Below are 22627 nucleotides of genomic sequence, written 5' to 3' on the forward strand. Positions count from 1 at the left end.
ATCTTTTATTCATGGTAGCTGCATTGTGAAAAACAGGATTAGTTTAATAAAAGTCATTTTTAGGTTTAGGTATTGTAAGTAATGATTCAAAGTGACCTAAACTAACTCGGTAAAACCATATTGCACCCTAAATTGACCATAGTCATTCCTTTTACGGAGGCACAAAGAGAAAATTTCCTCAAAATTGGTCATGTCTTCTTCCCAATGACTAAGACGTAAAACAACATCAGTGGTTTTGACAGAGTATATAAACTACGGGCGGGAAGTAAAGCTATCCTCATTTCGTGAGCCGCATCACGAAACGAACATATGACATAGGCAGTTTGATCGCGAGTGCAATACTAATTGGGGCCCTGCGACGCTTTCCTGGACAACACTATTGTGCACTAGCATTAGTATCGGGAGGGCTCGCGCAGGCGCAGTGCGCCCGTACGCTACGGTCATAGGCCGATATAGGTGAAATATTCACGCGAAATTATTAAAAAGGTGTGTTAAAAATCACTTTATTTATACCACATAAAAATTCAACATTTTCATACAAAAAACAGTTTTTTAAGTGACAATTATTGAAGCGTTCACCTGTTTATTCGTGTTTTTAGTGATTCGTATTGCCCCACTTATATATTACTGGTTTGTTGCAAACTTTTTTTCTCGCCATATACCGTTTAAATTTTCAATTTCTGAATGCGTGTTCCATTTTATTAGCCGTTAAATTCTTGACATGTGAAAGTGCTATACCCTTTTATGACACGAGTTCCAATTTTGAATGTGAAACAATGTGCTACGAAAACAATCGAACGACTCCGAAGATTACCGAACGAGCGATAAATACCGTATTATCTGCTAATCTGATTATTATTATCACAACAAATCAGTTTTAGTAGAATTTTGCTCGCGAATTCAACAAAACAAGTAATTGATTGTCGTTTTCCCCTTTTATAAAGTAAAGAAGAATGTAAGTGGAGTTAATTCTAAAGTTAGATGAGTAAACTGTCTCGGATTCCTCCGGACAATTCCAATCAGGTAAAACATTTTAGAATTGTTCCTTCTAAACGAATTTGAAATAAAATCGTACTCGGCAATTGCAATCTTCGCGGGGTCGTTCGGATCGGGCGAGATCGTCCGAATTGTACCGAAGCGGGATTCAAAATTGGAACTTCGTTTATTGTTTAACCGTTATTTTGTTCCGTTACGTGTCCCTTCGCAAATCGAGAGCATGGGAGGAGTCTTCGCAATCCTTTTGCCGGGATGAAATAACTATTTACTGAATTTTGAACCTTGAGTCCGTAGTAATAGAGTCGAATAGTATAATTTCGAATTGTCAATATGTATTTGGTGAAGTGCATTTAACGATCTTTGATAAACATTGTACGTTGACCCCGAATTTTTGTTGTGTTACGCTAATTAAAAAACATAATGTATTGCATTGAGATAAATCCGTGGGTGTGTTTGTTTATTCAGTGAATTTTAAGTAGCCCAAGATGGCGAAAGATATTGTGACAGTTACGACTGTTTATGTGTTGAGGATGAGCAGAGATAATGCTGCTATTGTTTTATTCGTGCCGTCTTGTTCTAATAACGGTTTGAGAAGTAGGATAGATGATTTTTGGATTTGTAGAAATATTGATTGGATTTCTTCGTAAACTGTGTCATTGTTGATTTATCGATAGTGATATGAATGCCATGATTTATTTGTATGATAGTCAGATATTGATTGCTTATAGTTAGTCAGAGTTTTAACTCGTAGGAGTGTTAAAATGTATGTTGTTGAATTAGATTTTTTTATTACTAATTAGTTTTTTGGTTATGCATTCAATTTACTTTGTTAAGATATTGAGAGTTAAGAGATAATAACTATCGGACTTCAACTTCTGGGGTGTAGTGATTAATTGATATTGCAAATGTTGCTTTTAAAATGCAGGGGTGGTTTTATTCTCATACAAAACAAATATTTGTGAGAGTGGTTATAAGTCGTTTCGGTTCTGGCTGTTCTTTAGTGTCTCTTGTATAATATGTTTGAGAAATAAGTTTCCTGCGCTAAAATTATTTTTCTTAGTGTCACAGTTAAGTGTCCTATTTTAAATATTTTACAATACTAAATACGCGTAAAATTGAAAGTGTAACGAAATAGAAAGTTTTCTATTTGTTCATGTTAATTACTGTTTGCAATATGTTTTGCCACTTTCGTTGAATTGACTCAATGTTGATTTGACACCAAACACATGTTTTTACGCTTATTTCGCATAATATAAAATGTACACAATTTTTAAACTAAACTTCCAATATTTTTAGAATTTCGCGTTCAATGATAAATAACAAGTAGTATAGGGGATTGAATTTCCAAAGAAGGGTTGACATGTGGGAAGAGGTTAGAGTGGAAGCCGACTACAACATAGTTTGGAAAAAAGGCTTAGCTAATATATAGCTGTGACTCCGTGCCTAAGTTAGTTAACCCTAATATACTAATTAACAAAAGTATTCTTTTTTGTCCCACTGCTGGGCATGCGAAATCGAGGAAAGGATTAGACCTTTGGTCCACCACCCTGGCTAAGTGCCTTTGCATGCCTTCAAGAAATAAGTAAAAAAAAATTCAGGCATGCTAAGTTTCATCACGATGTAAAAAAATAAAGCAAATTATGAGTAACCATAAAACTTTGCAGTGCATAACTTAATTATCTAATATCGCTTGATCGCACTCATTTCCGTATTAATATTAGATAATTTTTATTATTACCAACATTTTTACCTACTAAAATATAATAATAAGTTTATGTCCCACTACTGAACAAGGGCCACCTCCCAAAATGATGTAGAGCTATATAACTTCTTATATTACAAGTACCTATTGCTTACTTACTTTCATTATGATTGATAAAGGTATCGTGATAAATCGATTTATCAAAAAAAAGTTTAAAACTAACATAAAAGATACATTATTACCTTCTTGAAATTCTCACCATTTTTCTTAACGGTTAAACCAAAACAACAGCCTACACAATTTCATGAAAATCGGTTCATCCGTTACGTGTGAAAGCGGAACAAATAAACACTTTCGTTTTAACATAGCGGTGTTTAACTATATGTTACAAATAGTCTCTGTTTAGTGAAGTGCTGTTGTCTGCTGATACTCAGATTATATTGTCGTGAAGTTAACTGTTGTTGATCGGTGTTTGTTAGAGGTAAGGCTTTGTGAAAGAGTCTTTTATTAGAGTACGTTTTTGTAGGTTAAGAGCTGAATTTCGTTAGTTCACTTTATTTAATGGATAACTTCGAAGTGTTAACTAATTTTGTATATGGTTGCTACCAAAATGTAGAAAATATTTGGCTTACTTAATTGGCAATAAAATTTTTCTTAGTTAAGTGCGATTTTAAGATGATTTTCTAATACTATCGGGACAGATATTATATCATTATTAAACAGAAACTTTAAGATTAATAATTATTTATTGTGTGTTGAGATATTGCCGAGTATTTTAAAATAACAAATGATCAATGTGCTTTTATATATTAGAATATTGGTACATACCTCGGACTAATAAAAAATATCCTGTGTTCAAAGGACTCTAAAAAAACAACAAGACCTTAAACTTCTTCGATTATTAAAATTGGTTTCTTAAGGGATTCAAATCTACGATCCTAGCGTATATTATATCGTTATATAAGCCGTTTTATACGTTTAAAATAAATACAAAATTTCATACAAATATCTCATTTTAATTAAACTTATTCTATTCCTATAGGAATCCAAAAGGGTTTGTGAACGAAATTAGCATTAAACCATTTAAATTTGTACAAAACAAAGCAGGTAAAGTCTGAATGTATTATTATAGCACTCGGGATTTGACTACAATGATCTAGTTGATATACTAGATCAGACAATTGTAATACAAAATATAGTGCGCTTTAATAAAAAAAACACAATGTAAGTAGTCGTAAATTAATCTTTTCGAGGCTAAAATTGTCGCTTTGCAACTAAGTAGACAAAGTTTACGCTGTATAAATTTCGAGTAGCCTCATTTTCATAAATATTGCGTGGAGTATGTAAGCTGCTGCGGCCAAACGATCGGATCTGAATAAAAAAGAATAACTATACAAAACTGATAAGTAAGATCATTTGGACTTACTTCAGGACTTAGCATTTATTTAAGAACTGTTCTCAATAGTCCCGAGCTCTGAAAATCCGAGCTCACAGGGTCAATGCTGCGTTACCTCAAGTTTTGAACTCTTTACTTGCGTGATAGACGGATAATGTTCATATCACTAAGTCTAGAGCTATGTATAAAGTAATTTTTCATGTCATATCTAGTTTTAAAACTTCTACGTACATGGCAACATTTTATAAATATCTTGTCCCGCTGTGTTCAGAGTTAAAACTGTAAAAACTTTTATTTATACGTACGATATTTTGTCGTTTCGCTAGAACAACTGAGTAGTCAGCCATTTTTGGATGAAATGTAATACAAAATATGCTTTGGCGCGATTTTGATACTCGATACTATCAAATATCAAGAGTTAAAATTTTAGAATCTATTTTAAATATTAGTTCCTACGGAATACACTAGGGGCGTGGATAAGATGTGACGATACGGCTTTTTCATATATAATTGATTGTCAGCTACTTGGTTGTCGATAGTAGATAGTGGTAGGAAATTTTGCCTTTACTTGTGTGTATTTTGCTATGTAAAAACTATTAGCAATGAGCGTTGTTCAGTTGACATTTGAAATACGATATATTTCAATTTAGTTAGAATTTTGCTTTGAACCATTTCTTGTATATTTCATATCAATTTTTAAAACTATACAGTTAGTTTTTTTGTAGGATTATTGGTTATATTTATTTCGCTGTAACAGTGTAGCTTTATTCGTTTGAGTTTCTCTTAACCGGGTATTGACCCTATACATTATTATTTAAAACGAAAAAAAAAATATTATTGCTAACTAATCTAAGTTAATGTACCGGGAACTGAAGATAAATTATTGAATAAAGCTTTTAGTATTTTTTTCTTAATGAAGATAAAATTGACTTTCTTTTACCGGGACATAGACAATTGAGATCGAGTTTTAATTAACATCCTTTACTAAAGCAAAGATAAAACAATAAGGATTTGAACAATAACGAAATAGCTCCATTTAATATTGAGTATATTGACACATAATCAAAGGTCGTGAATAACTCATAAATAATCTACAATACACGGTAATCGTAAATTCTTGAATACAAATTGTAATCTCCAACACGAGGTGTAGGATCAGGGTTGGTACGTACTAAAAAGGTCTGCAATTAAAAGAAAACTCGTCATAATCTGCTCTATTAATGTAAGATTGCTCTATTAATGAATGGATTTGAATCCACGAACTCACGATACATTAGTGATTTACAATTAATGGCACAACTGACGTGAATCCTCTCGCCTTCAAGAATTGCTATATTGGTAACTGTATTACATGCGACTGCTATATTGGTAGCTGTATAACACGATAGATTTACATTTACAGCGACCACTCGAAATTGTCTTCTTCCTCTTCTTGAAATTGAACGTTTATGTTCGTTTGTTGTAGCTTCAGTACTTTTACATAGAACCAACATCACTAATAACATGTATTTCATGAATATAAAGATAATATGAGTTGGTATAAATACAATATCAAATTATTAAAATAATGTTCTAGTCGTTACAATCTTTTTCTAACACCAGCCAAAAGAGAGGTGTACAGTTTTGACCGAAGAACTAGCAAAAATCATATTCTACTTAAATTCTACTTTAATTTATTGAAGCATTCTATAGTTTTCTTCAATATTTTTAATCCTTATATCGCTATTGAAAGCCGTGTCATCCTTAAACAGTAGTAAGCACAAAACAATGCATCGCTTACATTTGGCTGTGTGGAGGGCAAAGGTTAGCAGACTTAATCCGCACACCACATACCACTCGAGGAGAGAATTATTTATGTACTGCCGGCTACGTTTTACACGATTAATCTACTGTGTGATGTATTTTTAATTACTTGATCAAAAGGGTACGTTGGACAAAGAAAGAAATTTATTCAAATCAAAGTCAAATCATTTATTCATTTAGGTCAAATATTAACACTTATGATTGTCGTAACAATTATTTATTTACAAGCAAAATATATAAATATAAATACAAATATTTTGTAGGACAACTCATACACGGTCATTTGATTCCAAACTAAGCAGAGCTTGTACTGTGGTAACCAAATAACTGATAAACATATACTTATATACTTCTAAATATATACTTATATAGATACATTAACATCCAGGCTCAGAACAAATACTCGTGCTCATCACACAAAGATTTGTTCCGGGTGGGATTCGAACCCACCACACGCGGCGCTACGGTTGTTGCGGCGAGGTGACCGCTTAAACCACTGCGCCAAACGTGCAGTTTTTATGATAATCTTCTGTATTGATAATATAACAACATACCTATATGTTTCATTGGCCCTATGTTTCGAAATACTCGTTTATTGTAACTTTTAATTGTGAGAAAGAAATGTATGTATGTCATGCATACCTTTTTTATAAATTTTCTTTAATTTAAATATCGTGCATTGCAGTGTGATCTAATTTAATATAACTAGTATGGAACTAAAAAAAACAGTTAATAATATTAACAACAGTAGTTAAAAATCTTTAGTTTAAAATAATGTTGCACACATTCTTTTATCATGAATTTAAAACAGTTTACTGTCAAACAGAAACTTTATGAGCTTTTAAAAAGTTTTAAGTGTTATTGGTATTTAATTGAGTCATTTTAAATGGAAAGTAGTTTTACGACCAATAGAATGTTTAATATGTGTGAAATGAGACATAAAAAACTGTATAAACTTGTCGCCGATTCTTTGCGAAAGTATAATCTTAATGCGTAGTATTTCTAGACCATGGATAAAGCTGAAGAGTTTGTTTGTTTGTTTGAACGCGCTAATCTCGGGAACTACTGGTCCGATTTGAAAAATTCTTTCAGTGTTAGATAGCCCATTTATCGAGGAAGGCTATAGGCTATATATCATCACGCTACGACCAATAGGAGCAGAGTAACAGTGAAAAATGTTACAAAAACGGGGAAAATTTTGATCCATTCTCTCTTATGTGACGCAAGCGAAGTTGCGCAGGTCAGCTAGTATATTATAAAAGTCTGTTATTTGTGATCTAAACACACTTTTTTATTTTATTTTATCGTATGGTTAGTGGTCAGCCTAGTGTAAAAGTTGTTCAAACCGCCTGAAAGACTTTTGACACAGCTTAACGACTGTTGTCTTAGTAGACGACACGCCTTTTTACGTGTCTTCTGAAGCACTGAGACGCCCAGCTCAAAATAGCACTAAGCAGTCACTAATGCTAATATAATAATTAGATTACGTATAGGATTATTTTTTAAAGTGCCGAAAGAAGTATTGTTATAGCAAAACATAAATAAAAAAAACAAAATCATTTTTTACTCCACGACGATTCGAAATTCGAAAACAAAATTTTCTTTTTTTTTTCAAGTATTGTAATTCCAAAAAGTTTTTAACATGCCAACATGGCGAGCGTAACTTATGCAACGTAGCCCATAAACTTGAATGCCAAAATGACATTGTGTGTACGGCTAACATTGGCCATGCACATTACCTCTTTATTCATGGGTCAATAACCGTAAAAAGTAAGGCCCTGGCATTGTATGCTAATGTCCTATGACTTTTTCTACTAATCCATATGATATATTGTTTACTATGGATTGAGATTGGCCTAGATTTTTTATGTAGTGTTACGGTTTTTGAGAATCGTAACGTTTGATTTAATTATTGACTCATGTTTAGAATGGAAATTTTGATTTACAATTAATCGATTTGAGAGTTAAGCAACCCTTGACGCGATGATTCCATAGATGGGTGATCGCGTAGTGGTATTTAAACTGAGGATCCCCGTGCTTCGGAGGGCACGTTAAAAGAGGGTGTCAATTTTTTTCCGTCTATAAATTAAGCCCGCAATTCTTAGCTAATTCAATATAGAGCTTGTCACCACTTACAAAATAATATGTGCCGTAAAAGTAAGATTCTACTGGACTTGTGACTCCGACTGAGAGTATATAAAAAAACTATTACTAATAAAAAAATCTACACAAAGCAACAAACGCACCCAAGAATTAGTCATTAAAAAAATAGGTCAATATCTTATTTGTAGTAATAATAATATGTTAAACCACATTCGTTAGTCATGCATGATTCACTCAAATAGGGCCGGGCAGACAATGGAAGGAAAACAATGTCTTTTTATTGAGTTCATTGAACCTTTTCCTTGAATTACGTCTAGGTTATGGTTACTTCCCAATGACGTATAAAACGTATTTTCTGCGGTAAAAGAGATCGTTTTCCCATAACGTATTCTTGAAAGATCATAATATTATAATGTAACGGATCTTAAACGGGATATCTTTGTTTACCAGACGTTTCGATCGAATTGCATCGGCCACGGTCACGGCCTGAAAGTTAACATCGTTAATTGAAAGATCATTTTGAATTAGTTCGTGTTATAATTCTTTTATGATGAATGTAAAAAAAATATGCATATTTTTACATCGCGTCAGTCTGCCTGTTGTCAAAATTTGAACGAAGTCTTTTCACACTGTAATGGTATAGAAATACTTATCAAATTCTCTCACATCACACAAATAATCTCAAATTAATTGGTCTCTAACAATATCAAGATAAACAGCATTTAAACAACGCCCGTAACTTAAAAACCAGTAGTGAAAAAAACAAAATTTTCAATCTTAAATATCAGATAAGTGTTTACCGTTGCAGCCGGTAGAATATCGATCATCACATAATTATAGATTGCAAGGAACAACGGTTTCTGAGAGAACTCGATACATGTTACGATTATCGATAATGTAGCCTTAATCGATAATTCGAAAATGATTTTATTTAAGCTGCCTATATGGTCTGAGTGAATACGACTACTGATCGGGAGGTCTTAGAACCTGTTCCCGAAATTATGTTTTTGGCTTTTCCTATTTTTTGTTTTTACTGTACATACATAGGTGATACCCAAAGGTGTTGGCAGAGGAGCATTTTTCGTTGTTCCGCCAATTAAAACGTTTAATAATTTTCGGGAGTTTGGTTTCTTGGTATATGACAAACGGTTTTCTAAATGAGTTCAACATTACAAAAAAGCATAAGTACAATTTACTAATAAAATCGAGGAAAAACATTTGTTTTCTATTTGTTAACATTGTTTTCACTACACGTGTATTTTATTATACATATTGCATCCTAATTAATAAAGCAACAATTTATTTTTCTCGATATTATCCTGTTTATTATGTTACATCGAGATCACTACATCAGATTGCCACAAACATCACTTGGACGCAACGGTCAGTTTTTACACATTCAACAAACTATTACAATTACTTTTGTAGCATGTCTCTCGATTCCTTCGATCTTCTTCTTCTTTCAATTTGGTATATATATAATGACTCTTCACATAACACTTTACATTGAAACTTTCAGCATATTAACACTACAGCATCTTCTTTTCTTCTTTAAATATGTAATTACGACAATTTTCTTTTTACTACGAAAAGTGGCCTCTATTCCACCTCTTCATAGTGCAAGCGAGATGGAGAGCCTCTTCTAAAAAAAACATCTGCATACCTGCTCATTAGGGCAGATTAAATCCCTTCATGTGGATCCTATCTTAATTCAAATGTCATATCTTGTCTCATCTCTCTCTTGTCTCGCGTGCGCTTTACAAGTTTACTCTAAGTGGCTTGTAATTAATTAACTAGTTTAAACTAAATCTTCTGCTTTATGGAACGTAACAGTTCCAGTCTATCACTCTTTCTACCACTTTCAAATCCTCACACAAGTTCATTTTATAACAATTTGTTTTTATTTTCTAGAACCATGGGACATACAATGCTGACAATAGTCTTTGGCGTGGGGCTTCTCGCCGTCGTGTCTTGCGGTCCTCCAGGCAAGCCCACTCTTGCATGGGGAGAGCGCAAATTCGCAATCGTCGAAGTCAACCAAGCAGCGACAGCCTACAACCAACTGGTTAAGAGGAAAGACGCCGCTGATGTCTCTGTTTCTTGGAATGCCTTGTCCGGAGAACGTGCTGATAAGGCGAGAGTCCTACTCAACGACAAGGAGTTCTGGTCTGGTGCAGGCTCAGCCACCTCAGCCGCCTTCAAAGTAAAGAAGGGCGGAAGATACAAGTTGAAGGTTGAAGTCTGTAACAAGGATGGATGCAGCCACAGCGATCCAGTAGAGATTGTTGTCGCTGACACTGATGGTAGCCACTTGCCACCCCTGCAATATACTCTCGGAGAAAAGAACAAACCCTTCAAGCAGACTTCTGGAAAGGTTGTCGGAGCTTACTTTGTTGAATGGGGCGTCTACCAAAAGAAGTTCCCCGTCGACCGCGTACCCATCCCGAACCTGACCCATCTTCTGTATGGTTTTATCCCAATCTGCGGCGGTGATGGCATCAACGACAGTTTGAAGCAAATTGACGGCAGTTTCCAAGCTCTTCAAAAGTCTTGCAGCGGCAGGGAGGACTTCAAAGTATCCATTCACGATCCTTTTGCAGCACTCCAGAAACCACAGAAAGGTTTGACAGAGTGGAATGAGCCCTACAAGGGTAACTTCGGCCAGTTGATGATGTTAAAACAGGCGAGACCTGACCTGAAGATTCTACCCTCCGTCGGTGGCTGGACGCTAGCTGATCCTTTCTTCTTCTTCACTGACGCTACCAAAAGAGCCCGTTTCGTTGCCTCAGTGAAAGACTTCCTACAAACCTGGAAATTCTTTGACGGTGTTGACATTGATTGGGAGTTCCCTGGCGGTAAAGGAGCTAACCCTAAGCTGGGTAGTGCTGAGGATGGACGTATCTTTGTTCAATTGATGAAAGAACTGAGGGAGATGCTGAACCAGTTGTCAAAAGAGACTGGAAAGAAATACGAACTGACTTCTGCCATCAGCTCCGGTTGGGACAAGATCAAGGTTGTGGACTACAAAGCTGCTCAGCAGTATATGGACCACATCTTCTTGATGAGCTACGACTTCAAGGGCGCTTGGGCTAACGACAACCTTGGTCATCAGACCGCTCTATACGCTCCCGCATTTAAACCTAAGGAGTCTTACACGACTGACTTTGCAGTCAAAGCCCTTTTGGCTCAAGGCGTCGAATCTAAGAAGATTGTAGTAGGCGTTGCTATGTACGGCCGTGGATGGACCGGAGTACATAATTACAAGGATAACAATCCTTTCACTGGTGTGGCAAAGGGAGCCTGCAAGGGTACCTGGCAAGCCGGAGTCGTTGATTACAGAGAGATTGCTAATGGACTTGCCCAGAAAAAATGGGAATATCAATATGATAATGTCGCTCAGGCTCCTTATGCGTTCAACAAACAAACTGGAGAACTTATTACGTATGACGATGCAAGATCTACGATTGAAAAAGCTAAATATGTGAAGAACAATAAGCTCGGTGGTTTGTTCGCATGGGAGGTAGATGGTGACAATGGTGATATCTTAAATGCCATGAACATGGGTTTAGGAAACAGTCAGTAAATTAAATTATGACATACTTGTTTCCAGCATGAATGTGATAGTAAGTAAGATAGTTTTTAAACATATCAGAAATGCCAAAAATATATAAGGAAAGAGCGACTGGTGTATTTTTAAGTTAAATTAAATAATAAAAATATTATTTGTCTTGTTATTGTGACTGCCTTGCAAGAAAATGTAATACTCTTCATTAACATTTCTATGCTATGCCACTATTTATAATTTTTTCAAGACTTTCATTCCTTCAAGATATTTGACCAAAAGATTACTTACATTTTAGTGTCAACAAAAAACACAGCCTTATTACATCATCACCCACTTTTCTCCACCCGCATAGCAAAGGCTATCCCATACCATCCCCATTTTAGCTACAAGTTGCTTAACCCAATGATTGCTTACTTACCGATAAAGGTGACTAACCATGAGCTCTTTATATTTTCACACTAGAACATCAATATCTTTTAACTGAGCTTAAAGGCTTTTTCACGTCAATAGACCAATATGACTGCATCTATACTGCACCGAATGACTAATAATCTAGATTTAAATGTCTACGTTGTCCTAGAATTCACTTAAAACCTATATTTGATTAGTTTATCTTATCGCTGCATATTTCAATCACAACCTTGTCAAAACAATGGCAGAAGTATCTAGTACATAAAATATCATGTGTTAAATACTTAACATTACTAACTTTTTGTATGCGGGTTTAAATTAAAAAGCATTTTTTCATTTTACATTGTAAAATAAGTGGTGATAACAGGTCGGTTTTAGTATCCAAATCTCAGATATGCAGGAAAAACCTGAACGACACATCAATGATTTGTTTAAATAATTATGTTTGGTAGCTTCTACCCGTGACTTCATCCACGTGTAATATTTTCTGGGATAAAAGTATCCTATGTGTTATTCCAGGTTATATTCCAGCTTTCAATGTACGAAATTTTTTTTAAATCCGTACACAAGATTTTTGGTAAAATAATAACAAACATACATACGTTTATCCGTGCTCACAAGAATTCGCATTTATAATTGAAATTAAAAATAATTACGAAGAGATGCATACCCCAACCTGCAGGATAGCTTGGTGGACTTAAAGCCTAAATTCTTTTCTTATTCACTCGTTCCCAATAGTGGGATGGTACTGGGATATACTCATATTATTATGTATTTCTCCTCGTTTGGAAGAGACCCTGCAGTGGGACGGTAAAAGGTTAAAAAAAAAGTTCTTACTTTGGTTTAAGGCCTTTATAGGCTTTTCATGTGATAGTTTAATTGCGTTTAGGTGCTACCACGCACGTTGAACTAACTAATCAGGATCGGTAATGACTAATTCACAGTTCAGGTTAAAGGCAATCTGGCGCTATCGAACTTAATTAATAGGCGATAACGAATCGTTGCAATATGCGCATTTGGATTACTTTGCATGTGATCAAGGGTTTCATTAAACTATCGACCGATAGGAAGTCTATCCCCCGGTTTCTGAGGTATATTTAGCGGTAGTTTATCTATTCAAGCGTTGAAACTCATATAAAAAAAAAAACGCTAAGTTAAGATTTAAGTTTGGCTTTTAACGGTGGTTTGACAATGTTTGTAGTAGAGGTTTTTTGCCATTTTATCTGTGCCTAGAATTATTTTTTATTAAATTCAGGCTAGTTGGTTTAAGATTATGAGCTCGATAAGGTAAGTAGATTTCAATACACACAACAGCTCTACATAGATCTTAAAAGCTATCGTGGAGTGAAGTTTTCTACAAGCAGTAAAATGTCAGAGACTTATAGTAACTAGTACTTCTTTAGGAACCAATAATAATTGTAAAACATATATATAGTAACATGTATTTAAAGTTTGTACCTGAGATTCTTTAGAAGACAGCTCTTGTCATGTGTGTGGTACTCCTCACAGGCGGTCCTGTATAACAAGATGTATGGATGAGAATGAGTCAAGAGAAGTTTGTTAGGATCGTATCAAGTTGTGTTCTTTGGTATCTGCCTATTCCCCTAAAACCATTTCCTATTGAAAAAGGCTTGATTTTTGTATGTATGCACAGCTCTTATTCTATGTTGAGTAACACAGGTTTTTACTAAGGTACAATTAATATTATCTTCAGTATAGGCCTAAATAACAATATGGGAAAGTAACCATATGAAGAGGTGGAGGCGGAAATCAATATATTATTGAAAAGTATATTTTTGGTATATCATGTTTCGTAAACAGTTATTTTTGTTCGACAAAGGACTGCGTAAAGTTATAAATAGGGACTATAAACACGTTATTGTATCTGAATTTGTATTATTGATTTTAGTACCCATGTTTATTGTAAAAAACAAACTAATATTTTGTTATTTTTGCTTTCGACTTTCTGAAGAGAATAACTTACTTTCTTTACAAGAGATGCTATTTGATATGATGTTGACCGCATAGTTGTATTTGAACTAAGCGTCTTCGTGCTTCGGAGAGCACGTAAAATGTCGTTCCCGGTTGTTGTCGATTAAGATAACAATCGATAAGCCATGTCAAAGGCCTTTCGGGCGGCCTGAACAACTTTGACACTTGGTTGACCACTAACCATGTGATAGATAGACTGAAATGTCAACTGTCATCATATAGACATAATGACAGTTGACACTTGACATTCACACTTCGCGAACTCAGAGGTCAAGAACCTCATAACTTTATAGCCGTAATAATAATTATTAATGCAGTAAAGTTTGACATAATCGATTAATTTAACAGCAGGAATAACATTCGTATATTTATAATTTATAAAATTTGTTGAAATAATTATAATTTAATGGAAAAGTATTAGATTACGAATTCAATGGAAGTGCAGTAAAGTTTCAAAAGTCGGCGTATTATTTTTTTCATTTACAACGCTTATATATGGATACATAGATATACACAGACCTACAGTACTTATATACACCTATACATAACTTAAACCATCGTTTAAGTTTTATCACCATGTAAGCCATTTTTCACATATTGATATCATTGGCTAAAGAATAAAAAGACGACATTTAATTTTGTCTCTCCTGAAAAGTTGCTAAAAATAACTAACGTGGTGATAGAACTTAAACGACGATACATAAGTATGTATAACATACATTTTCTCGTAAATCGAACGACTGGTGATCATTACTATATACCGAATATGTACAAAATTGTGCCTCTACTAAAAATTTGCATAAAATAACACAGTAAATCTACGGTTCAAGGAATAATACTAAACCTCACTACACCTACATGATACTATAAATCATTAACATAATAATGTGCCTGATAAAGACGTTTTATTTATGTCAAAATTACATCTAAAATAGAACTTTAAGGAATGTATTTGAATAAAGTCTCGCTATAATTATGATAGGCAATTTATTCTTCTAATTACCATACATACATTATACTAACGTTGATATAAAAGGACAATATTATTGATGTAAATAGTCATTTAAATTTCATTAAACACATTACTAACACTTTTTTGAATAGTTAAATAATTTCAAGAAAATCTCTCTTATGACTAAACTTTTTGTTTGTATTTCTTATACGTAAATATCAAATGACCCGCAATAACATTGGTGTCACATCGCCACCAGTTCTTAAATCGTCTCGAAGCAACCAGTTTCCTAAAATAAATTCACTAATTCACTATGTCATAATATACATCCTTAGTCATAAGGGCCGCAAACATTAAACAAACAATTAAAACATATGTCACCTTGACCGACCTACTCGCATAACCGGGATAGTCAAGTGGGCTAATGATTATTATTACGTATCACAAAATCATTCCAATATCGGTATTCTGTACAATGCGGGCTCCAACATGTTAGCGGTTGGCCTACAATACAAGCCGTATATAAAAGATACCACTCGGATGCACGTCCAGTCCAAATTCAACTCTTAAATGAGAAGTTCGTGTTCAAATTTTGCGTATTTATTTTTATAGAACCGGTTATGGGACGTCCAATGCTGGCGTTAGTCATCGGCGCGGGGCTCCTCGCGGTCGCCGCGTGCAGCCCTCCAGGCAAGCCCAACCTCGGATGGGGGGAGCGCACCTTCGCGATCGTTGAAGTCAACCAGGCAGCGACGGCCTACAACCAACTAGTTACCAAGAGAGATGCTGCTGATGTTACAGTCACGTGGAACACCTGGTCCGGAGACCCAGCTGACAAGGCGAGAGTACTGCTCAACGACAAGGAATTCTGGTCTGGTGCAGGCTCAGCCACCTCAGCTGCCTTCAAAGTGAAGAAGGGTGGCAGATACCAGATGAAGATTGAACTTTGTAACAAGGATGGATGCAGCTACAGCGAAAACACAGAGATTGTGGTAGCCGACACTGATGGTAGCCACTTACCTCCCCTGGACTACTCCCTCGGAGAAAAGAACAAACCCTTCAAGCAGACTTCTGGAAAGGTTGTCGGAGCTTACTTTGTTGAATGGGGCGTCTACCCCAGGAAGTTCCCCGTCGACCGCGTACCCATCCCGAATCTGACTCACCTTCTGTATGGTTTCATCCCAATCTGCGGCGGTGATGGCATCAACGACAGTTTGAAGGAAATTGAAGGCAGTTTCCAAGCTCTGCAAAGGTCTTGCAGCGGCAGGGAGGACTTCAAAGTATCCATCCATGATCCCTGGGCGGCACTTCAGAAACCACAGAAAGGTCTGTCATCATGGAATGAACCCTACAAGGGTAACTTCGGCCAGTTGATGATGTTGAAACAGGCAAAACCTGACCTGAAGATTCTTCCCTCCATTGGTGGCTGGACGCTGGCTGATCCTTTCTTCTTCTTCACTGACGCCACCAAGAGAACCCGCTTCGTTGCCTCAGTGAAGGACTTCCTCCAAACTTGGAAATTCTTCGACGGTGTTGACATTGATTGGGAGTTCCCCGGTGGTAAGGGAGCTAACCCTGACTTGGGTAGTCCTGATGATGGTCACATCTACGTTCAGCTGATGAAGGAATTGAGAGACATGTTGAACGAGCTGTCAGCTGAGACTGGAAAGAAATACGAACTGACTTCTGCTATCAGCTCCGGTTGGGATAAGATCCAGGTTGTGGACTACAAAGCGGCCCAGCAGTATATGGACCACATCTTCTTGATGAGCTACGACTTCAAGGGTGCTTGGTCTAACGACACACTCGGTCACCAGGCTGGTCTGCACGCCCCTGCATGGAACCCCAAGGAAACTTACACAACTGACTTCGGAGTCAAGTACCTTTTGGCTCAAGGTGTCCATCCTAAGAAGATCGTCGTAGGTGTTGCTATGTACGGCCGTGGTTGGACTGGAGTTCATGACTACAAGGATGGCAATCCTTTCACTGGCGTTGCCACTGGAGCTTGCAAGGGAACCTGGCAGGATGGTGTCGTTGACTACAGGGAAATTGCCAACGAAATCGCCCAAGGAAAGTGGGAATATCACTACGACAAAGTTGCTCAGGCTCCTTATGTGTTCAGAAAGGAAACTGGGGACCTTATTACGTATGACGATGCAAGATCAACGATTGAAAAAGCTAAATACGTGAGAAACAACAAGCTCGGTGGCTTGTTTGCATGGGAGGTAGATGCTGACAATGGTGATATTTTAAATGCTATGAACATGGGTCTCGGGAACAGCGCGTGATTGTAATTATTTCTGACACAATGTGATCGTTAAAGTAAGTTTAGTTTTTAGGCGAAATGTCTCAAAATTTATTGTCAAATTGTTGAGCGACTGAATTGTGTATTTGTAAGTAAAATTAAAATATTATAAATACTATTTGTTTGTTGTTATTTTGATTACCCTATCACAAAAGAGCTAAGGGATATTCAGTATAATTTCTGTATGCTAAAAGACAGCTATTAAAATATTTATCTTGACATTCTATATCTAGTTCACGAACTTTTCACACAATAGTATCGGGTTGTCTTCGAAATGTCGAACACTGGGAGGGCACAATATACAAATCTAGTCTGTTTGAAATAAGTACCTTCTTTACAAATACTAGTACGATATAGTAATTAAATCATATTTTTTCAGTAGCTAGTTTGTAGTAATATTAATGGAGTGGTAATTTTTATATTAAAATTTGTCGTCAGAAGGATATATTTCAATAAAAGAAATTACTACCAGCATCTCGAACAATAATTCTAATAGAGGAGTTAAAACTAATAGGTTTTTATTTGTTTACATGTAAGTAAATAAATAATGTTTTATTACGTTTCTGTTGTTTACATAGTCTTGTATTGGCTGAGTAATGATGCAATAATTATTATTTACTTATATTAGTACTAGTGTGAGGTTGTATTACTATTGATAGATACTATAATGATTTAGCATAATAATCACTTTTGTTACATAACTCAGGCATATTTTGCTATCATGTTTACTTTTTGGATTATTTCACTACGTCCATATAAGTATCGGTTATCTTATCAAGCGGAATGTTGAGCAGTTTTTTAATTTCAGCTGACTCTTTATCTGTTGTCTGACACTTAAATAAGCAATTTCACGGGTGAGAATGAGTATCAGATAACATTTCTGCCAGATAAAAAAAAAGGTGAATGTAAAGGTATGAAAACGTTTGTTCATATTTCGTCAGATAAGCTATCTCGTGGATATCCAGGAGTAGTGAGACCTTAAAATATATGTTAAATAATTTTGACAGATGTTTATTAAATTTATTAGTATTATGACGTAGATTTATTGTACAAAATCGGAAACAATAGCATCTAAATATATCAAGGCGATGTAATTAAAAAACAAACAAAGCAAATGCAAACGAAACAGCGGGTGAAGGTTAGTATTCAAGTATAAGTGGTTCCGAGAAGAAGCAAGATTCCGAGGAGAAATTGTTTTATTGTTTAGCCTTGAACCACACACTACTTGAAGATACATCAGGCTGCATGTATACACATAAGTTGGCGACGAATTGTGGCCAAGTCAACAATATCGCAACTTTTTGACAATGTTTTTGTGTTGTCTTACTTAACAACAGCCGCACGGATCGATCTCTGAGGTTAAGCCACGCTTGCCGAGATTGTTCTGACAACTAGTAAGGCTAGTACTAGTATTGTCAGAACAGTAGAGAGTACCGTGTTTAATATGCGTTACATGTAAAATACTGGTATCCAGCTGCATTCGGTGAGACTGGAAGCCGACTCTTATAGTTAGAAGAAAGGCTAGGCTGATGATTTTTGTCGTTGTTAGTGAAAATGGCCGTTGTTTAGCCTTGAAACACACACTACTTGAAGATACATCAAGCTGCATTTTATCCACATAAGTCGGCGACAAATTGTGGCCCAGTCAACAACATTGCAACTTTTTCACAATATTTTTGGCATCGGAACTGAAAAAAGATGCCGTGAGTTTTTCGTTCGTTGTTGGCATAATGTCTATAAGGGACTACACCCCATTTTTAATATGGTTGTTTCTAAACAAAACTGAAATTCTAATTCGTCCCTCAGCTAGGTAATTGAAAAATATTACACTATTTTTTCAAAAAAAGGTGACTTAGTTAAAAAGCATTAAAGTTACGCAGTGGGTATAAAAAGAAAAAAGGAATGAAAAAAAAAATGTGTATAATATTATTTCACAATACCTACCTACTTACCAGAGGGACAAAAGATTATACTATTATCAAATAATTCTAACTTAAATTATCATAACTGTAAACATCTATACTAATATTATAAAGCTGAAGAGTTTGTTTGTTTGTTTGATTGTTTGTTTGTTTGTTTGTTTGTTTGTTTGAACGCGCTAATCTCGGGAACTACTGGTCCGATTTGAAAAATTCTTTCAGTGTTAGATAGCCCATTTATCGAGGAAGGCTATAGGCTATATAACATCACGCTACAACCAATAGGAGCAGAGTAGCAATCAAAAATGTTACAAAAACGGGGAAAATTTTGACCCATTTTATCTTATGTGACGCAAGCGAAGTTGCGCGGGTCAGCTAGTACTTCATATTTTACCTATTTGAATAATTTATTTGCTTTTAATTTATTCAATAGTATTTCTCGCACCCAACTGTGTAAAAACAAATGTGTTAAAAATCTAGTATTTGACGTTTTTTACAAGTTTTTATTTCACCTAAAATTATTGTTTTTTTTATAGTAAAGTGGTATGACAACTGACTTTTAAAACTTGTCGTACTTTTGACTTTTCAAAGAGTGTTAGAAATGTCACTTACCTATATTAACGGTAAAAACAGCATTGATTGTGTGTGAGTGATTTCGAACAGTTGTAAAAGCTGTTCTTTATAAATCGGATAGCCTAAAGATATTTTTGGGAGACTTGACATAAAGGAACTTAAATGGATTGACAATATTCTGTGAGTATATTATTACTTTAAGAAGATAAAAATATAAATAAAATAAAATAAATTTAACCAATTACTGTCCCACTGCTGGGCAAGGGTCTCCTCCCGTAATGAGGGAGGGTTTAGGCCTTGAGTCAACTACGCTTGCCAAGTGCGGGTTGGGGACTTTGCATGATAAAAATATACTATTTGTTTTTGGGCCGGTTTATAAATCCTACCATATTCATCTTGTCCAATTTCTAGGGATGGAATTGCATTTGTAAATAAAAGGTTAGTTTGACAGGCACCAACGAATGTTATTTTTATTTATTACACCATTCGACACAATATTTGTAGCATACAACTTTTTGCAGTGGCCGGTTAGTCAATTTCTCGTGGTCTAAAAGTTGCCCGTATGCCATTTTTCATCATCATATCTGCAATGTTTAACGCTAACTCACGTTGTCGCATTATGCGCACATAATCGTGTTGTATCGTCCTTCCGAGAAGTGACGCTTGTCACTCAAACGACTTGATTTAAGCTAATTTTATACAGTTACTCACGCTTTCTTGTGTTTGTTTTGATTCATTTATTGATAGGGGGAATGCAGGTTTGATTCCGAGTAATAATATTTTTTGCACTCGGTAGTATTGGGTAGCAAACGCATTTAAAATTACTTGAATTACTTGACTTCTATTATGTGCAGTCGACTATCAAATTCTGTAGTAAATAAGTATATCGTCTGACAACTTAGTAGAGAGCTTTGGCATGCCTGATTTATCTATACTAATATTATAAAGCTGAAGAGTTTGTTTGTTTGTTTGATTGAACGCGCTAATCTCAAGAACTACTGGACCGATTTGTAAAATTCCTCCAGTGCTAGATAGCCTATTTATCGAGGAAGGTAATAAGCTATATATCATCACGCTACGACCAATAGGAGCAGAGTACCAGTAAAACATTTGACAAAAACGGGGAAAATTTTGTCTTTTATGTGACGCAAGCGAAGTTGCGCGGGTCAGCTAGTGCATGATATAAAATACATTTAACGGTAGTTTATCTATTTAATTGCGTTTTTTTTATATGAGTTTTGAAAATATGGAATAGATAAACTACCGCTAAATGTACCTCAGAAACCGGGGGTTAGCCCTTGCCCAGAGCCAGTTCACTGTACACTTACTGTACCTGTACCTAAACGCTAAAGCATCTTTTATTATTTGTTTCAACAACTCGATAGCCTTAGACTAAACAAGCACTAAGCAGTAGACATACTTCCAAGAAAAAGTGTGTTTTTTCTTATTTTTGTCACCAGGTATTTAGATAAATAATACTGTATTAATTAGCCTTTTTTCACTCTTAGGCATTTCAATTATTATTATTGTATGTCTTTTGTATATATCTCGGGACTACAGAGTCCTGGACATTTGAAAGGCATGCGTGGGGCCGAAGCCAACACGTAGAGGCCCATTTTAGACAACTTTAATCTTTCAAAAATGTATGGTTACACACTCCGGTGACTATCCCTGTGTACACAATAAAATGCACCCAAGGCCATATTATTATCAGCCCATATTGTCCCACTGCAGGGCAAAGACCTCTCTTCCCTCTTTCTTTAATGTATTCCAATAATGAACTAAATACAATAATGTTATACAATTTCTGACTGCCTCTGTGGCGCAGTCGGTAATGTATCCGATTGCTAATTTTGAGGTCTCGGGTTCGATCCTCGGGACGGGTAGGGTGCTATTGGTATTTTACGGTTATTCAGTACGACACCCGTCAAAGGTGCTGATCAGATTTTCACAAAATTTCTCGATGACAGGTCGGTTGTCGGTAGTCGATAGTAGTAGAGAATCGAGGTACTGTTTTAAACGTGCAGTTAGTTCCTAAATAGCGTATCTTTCTACAGGCATGTTCTAAGGTTCTAAGTAATGTTTTGACGGTTAACCTTAACCTGTTGGTTAATGTATTATTATCTAAGATCTAAGATATTCTAGGCATCCCAAGCACGCATATATTAGAATATAATGAGTATTGTTGTTAATACGTACAGTCGGCTACCAAAATTATGCAGCTTAACTTTTTTGGAAGAAAACACAAATTGATTTTTGATTTGTTTTTTCAATTTTTAAAATACTCCTTAAAACTCAGTTTTGGATTTTTGTCGTTTATAGTGATCGTTATATTTACAAATTGTAATTTTTTGTCTATTTAGTGCTTCTTTAAAGTACTTATAAATATAGTTATGATTGTTTGTAGTGGTTGCAATAGTGTTAAATATTGATCGCGAATGAATATTGGCAGCGAGTTCGATTGAGTTCCATTTGAATTGGTCTTTTGAATTTTGCTCTCTAAAATAGCCTATAGTATTATATGTTATATTTCATGAACCTCTGCTTACGTCTTCGGGTACAAATAGCATGATATATTAACATATTGAATTAAGATTTAAAAAGTATTTATTTTGAGCGTAAATGATTCAACTAATTTTGCTGTCGACTGTACATCCTACATAGAGATGTTTCGCTTGTGGGTCAATGTGAGGTTAAGGAAATGTTAGTGGGACGGATTTCGGATGGGTGGGCGGTTTTAATATAGTACATCTGCCTTAGTCGTACGTTGGATAGAGACTGATAATCGTAACGTTTCATATTAGTGAAAAGTTTAGGTTAAAAATAGAGTATTGAACGTGCTGATTTTTAAAATTCCGTTAGGAGTTATACAGTTAGTCTTTAAAACAAGGAAAATGTTCGTTGCTCTTG

At 35.4% G+C, this 22627-nt stretch overlaps 2 protein-coding genes across 3 annotated transcripts; both read left to right on the top strand.

The window, feature by feature from the left end:
- Positions 1-332: 332 nt before the first annotated feature.
- LOC142982024 (chitinase A-like) lies at positions 333-17343 on the top strand. Its single transcript, XM_076128285.1, has 2 exons — positions 333-486; positions 15533-17343. Exon 2 carries the CDS (start codon positions 15541-15543, stop codon positions 17206-17208), a length of 1668 nt encoding a protein of 555 aa, XP_075984400.1. The 5' UTR covers positions 333-486; positions 15533-15540; the 3' UTR covers positions 17209-17343.
- LOC142982023 (chitinase A-like) lies at positions 884-11720 on the top strand. Of its 2 annotated transcripts, none has more exons than XM_076128284.1 (2): positions 884-1023; positions 9912-11720. In XM_076128284.1, exon 2 carries the CDS (start codon positions 9916-9918, stop codon positions 11581-11583), a length of 1668 nt encoding a protein of 555 aa, XP_075984399.1. In that variant the 5' UTR covers positions 884-1023; positions 9912-9915; the 3' UTR covers positions 11584-11720. The 2 variants fall into 2 exon arrangements, with proteins under 2 accessions (XP_075984399.1, XP_075984398.1); XM_076128283.1 differs by lacking the exon at positions 884-1023 and adding an exon at positions 9181-9383.
- Positions 17344-22627: the final 5284 nt, after the last annotated feature.

This window comes from Anticarsia gemmatalis, chromosome 21 (assembly GCF_050436995.1).
Source record: "Anticarsia gemmatalis isolate Benzon Research Colony breed Stoneville strain chromosome 21, ilAntGemm2 primary, whole genome shotgun sequence".
Classification (NCBI taxonomy): Eukaryota; Metazoa; Arthropoda; class Insecta; order Lepidoptera; family Erebidae; genus Anticarsia; species Anticarsia gemmatalis.

What these genes read in the sequence shown, in the direction of transcription:
- LOC142982023 (XM_076128284.1), top strand. Translation starts at nt 9,916, where the DNA reads ATGGGACATACAATGCTGACAATAGTCTTTGGCGTGGGGCTTCTCGCC.
- LOC142982024 (XM_076128285.1), top strand. Translation starts at nt 15,541, where the DNA reads ATGGGACGTCCAATGCTGGCGTTAGTCATCGGCGCGGGGCTCCTCGCG.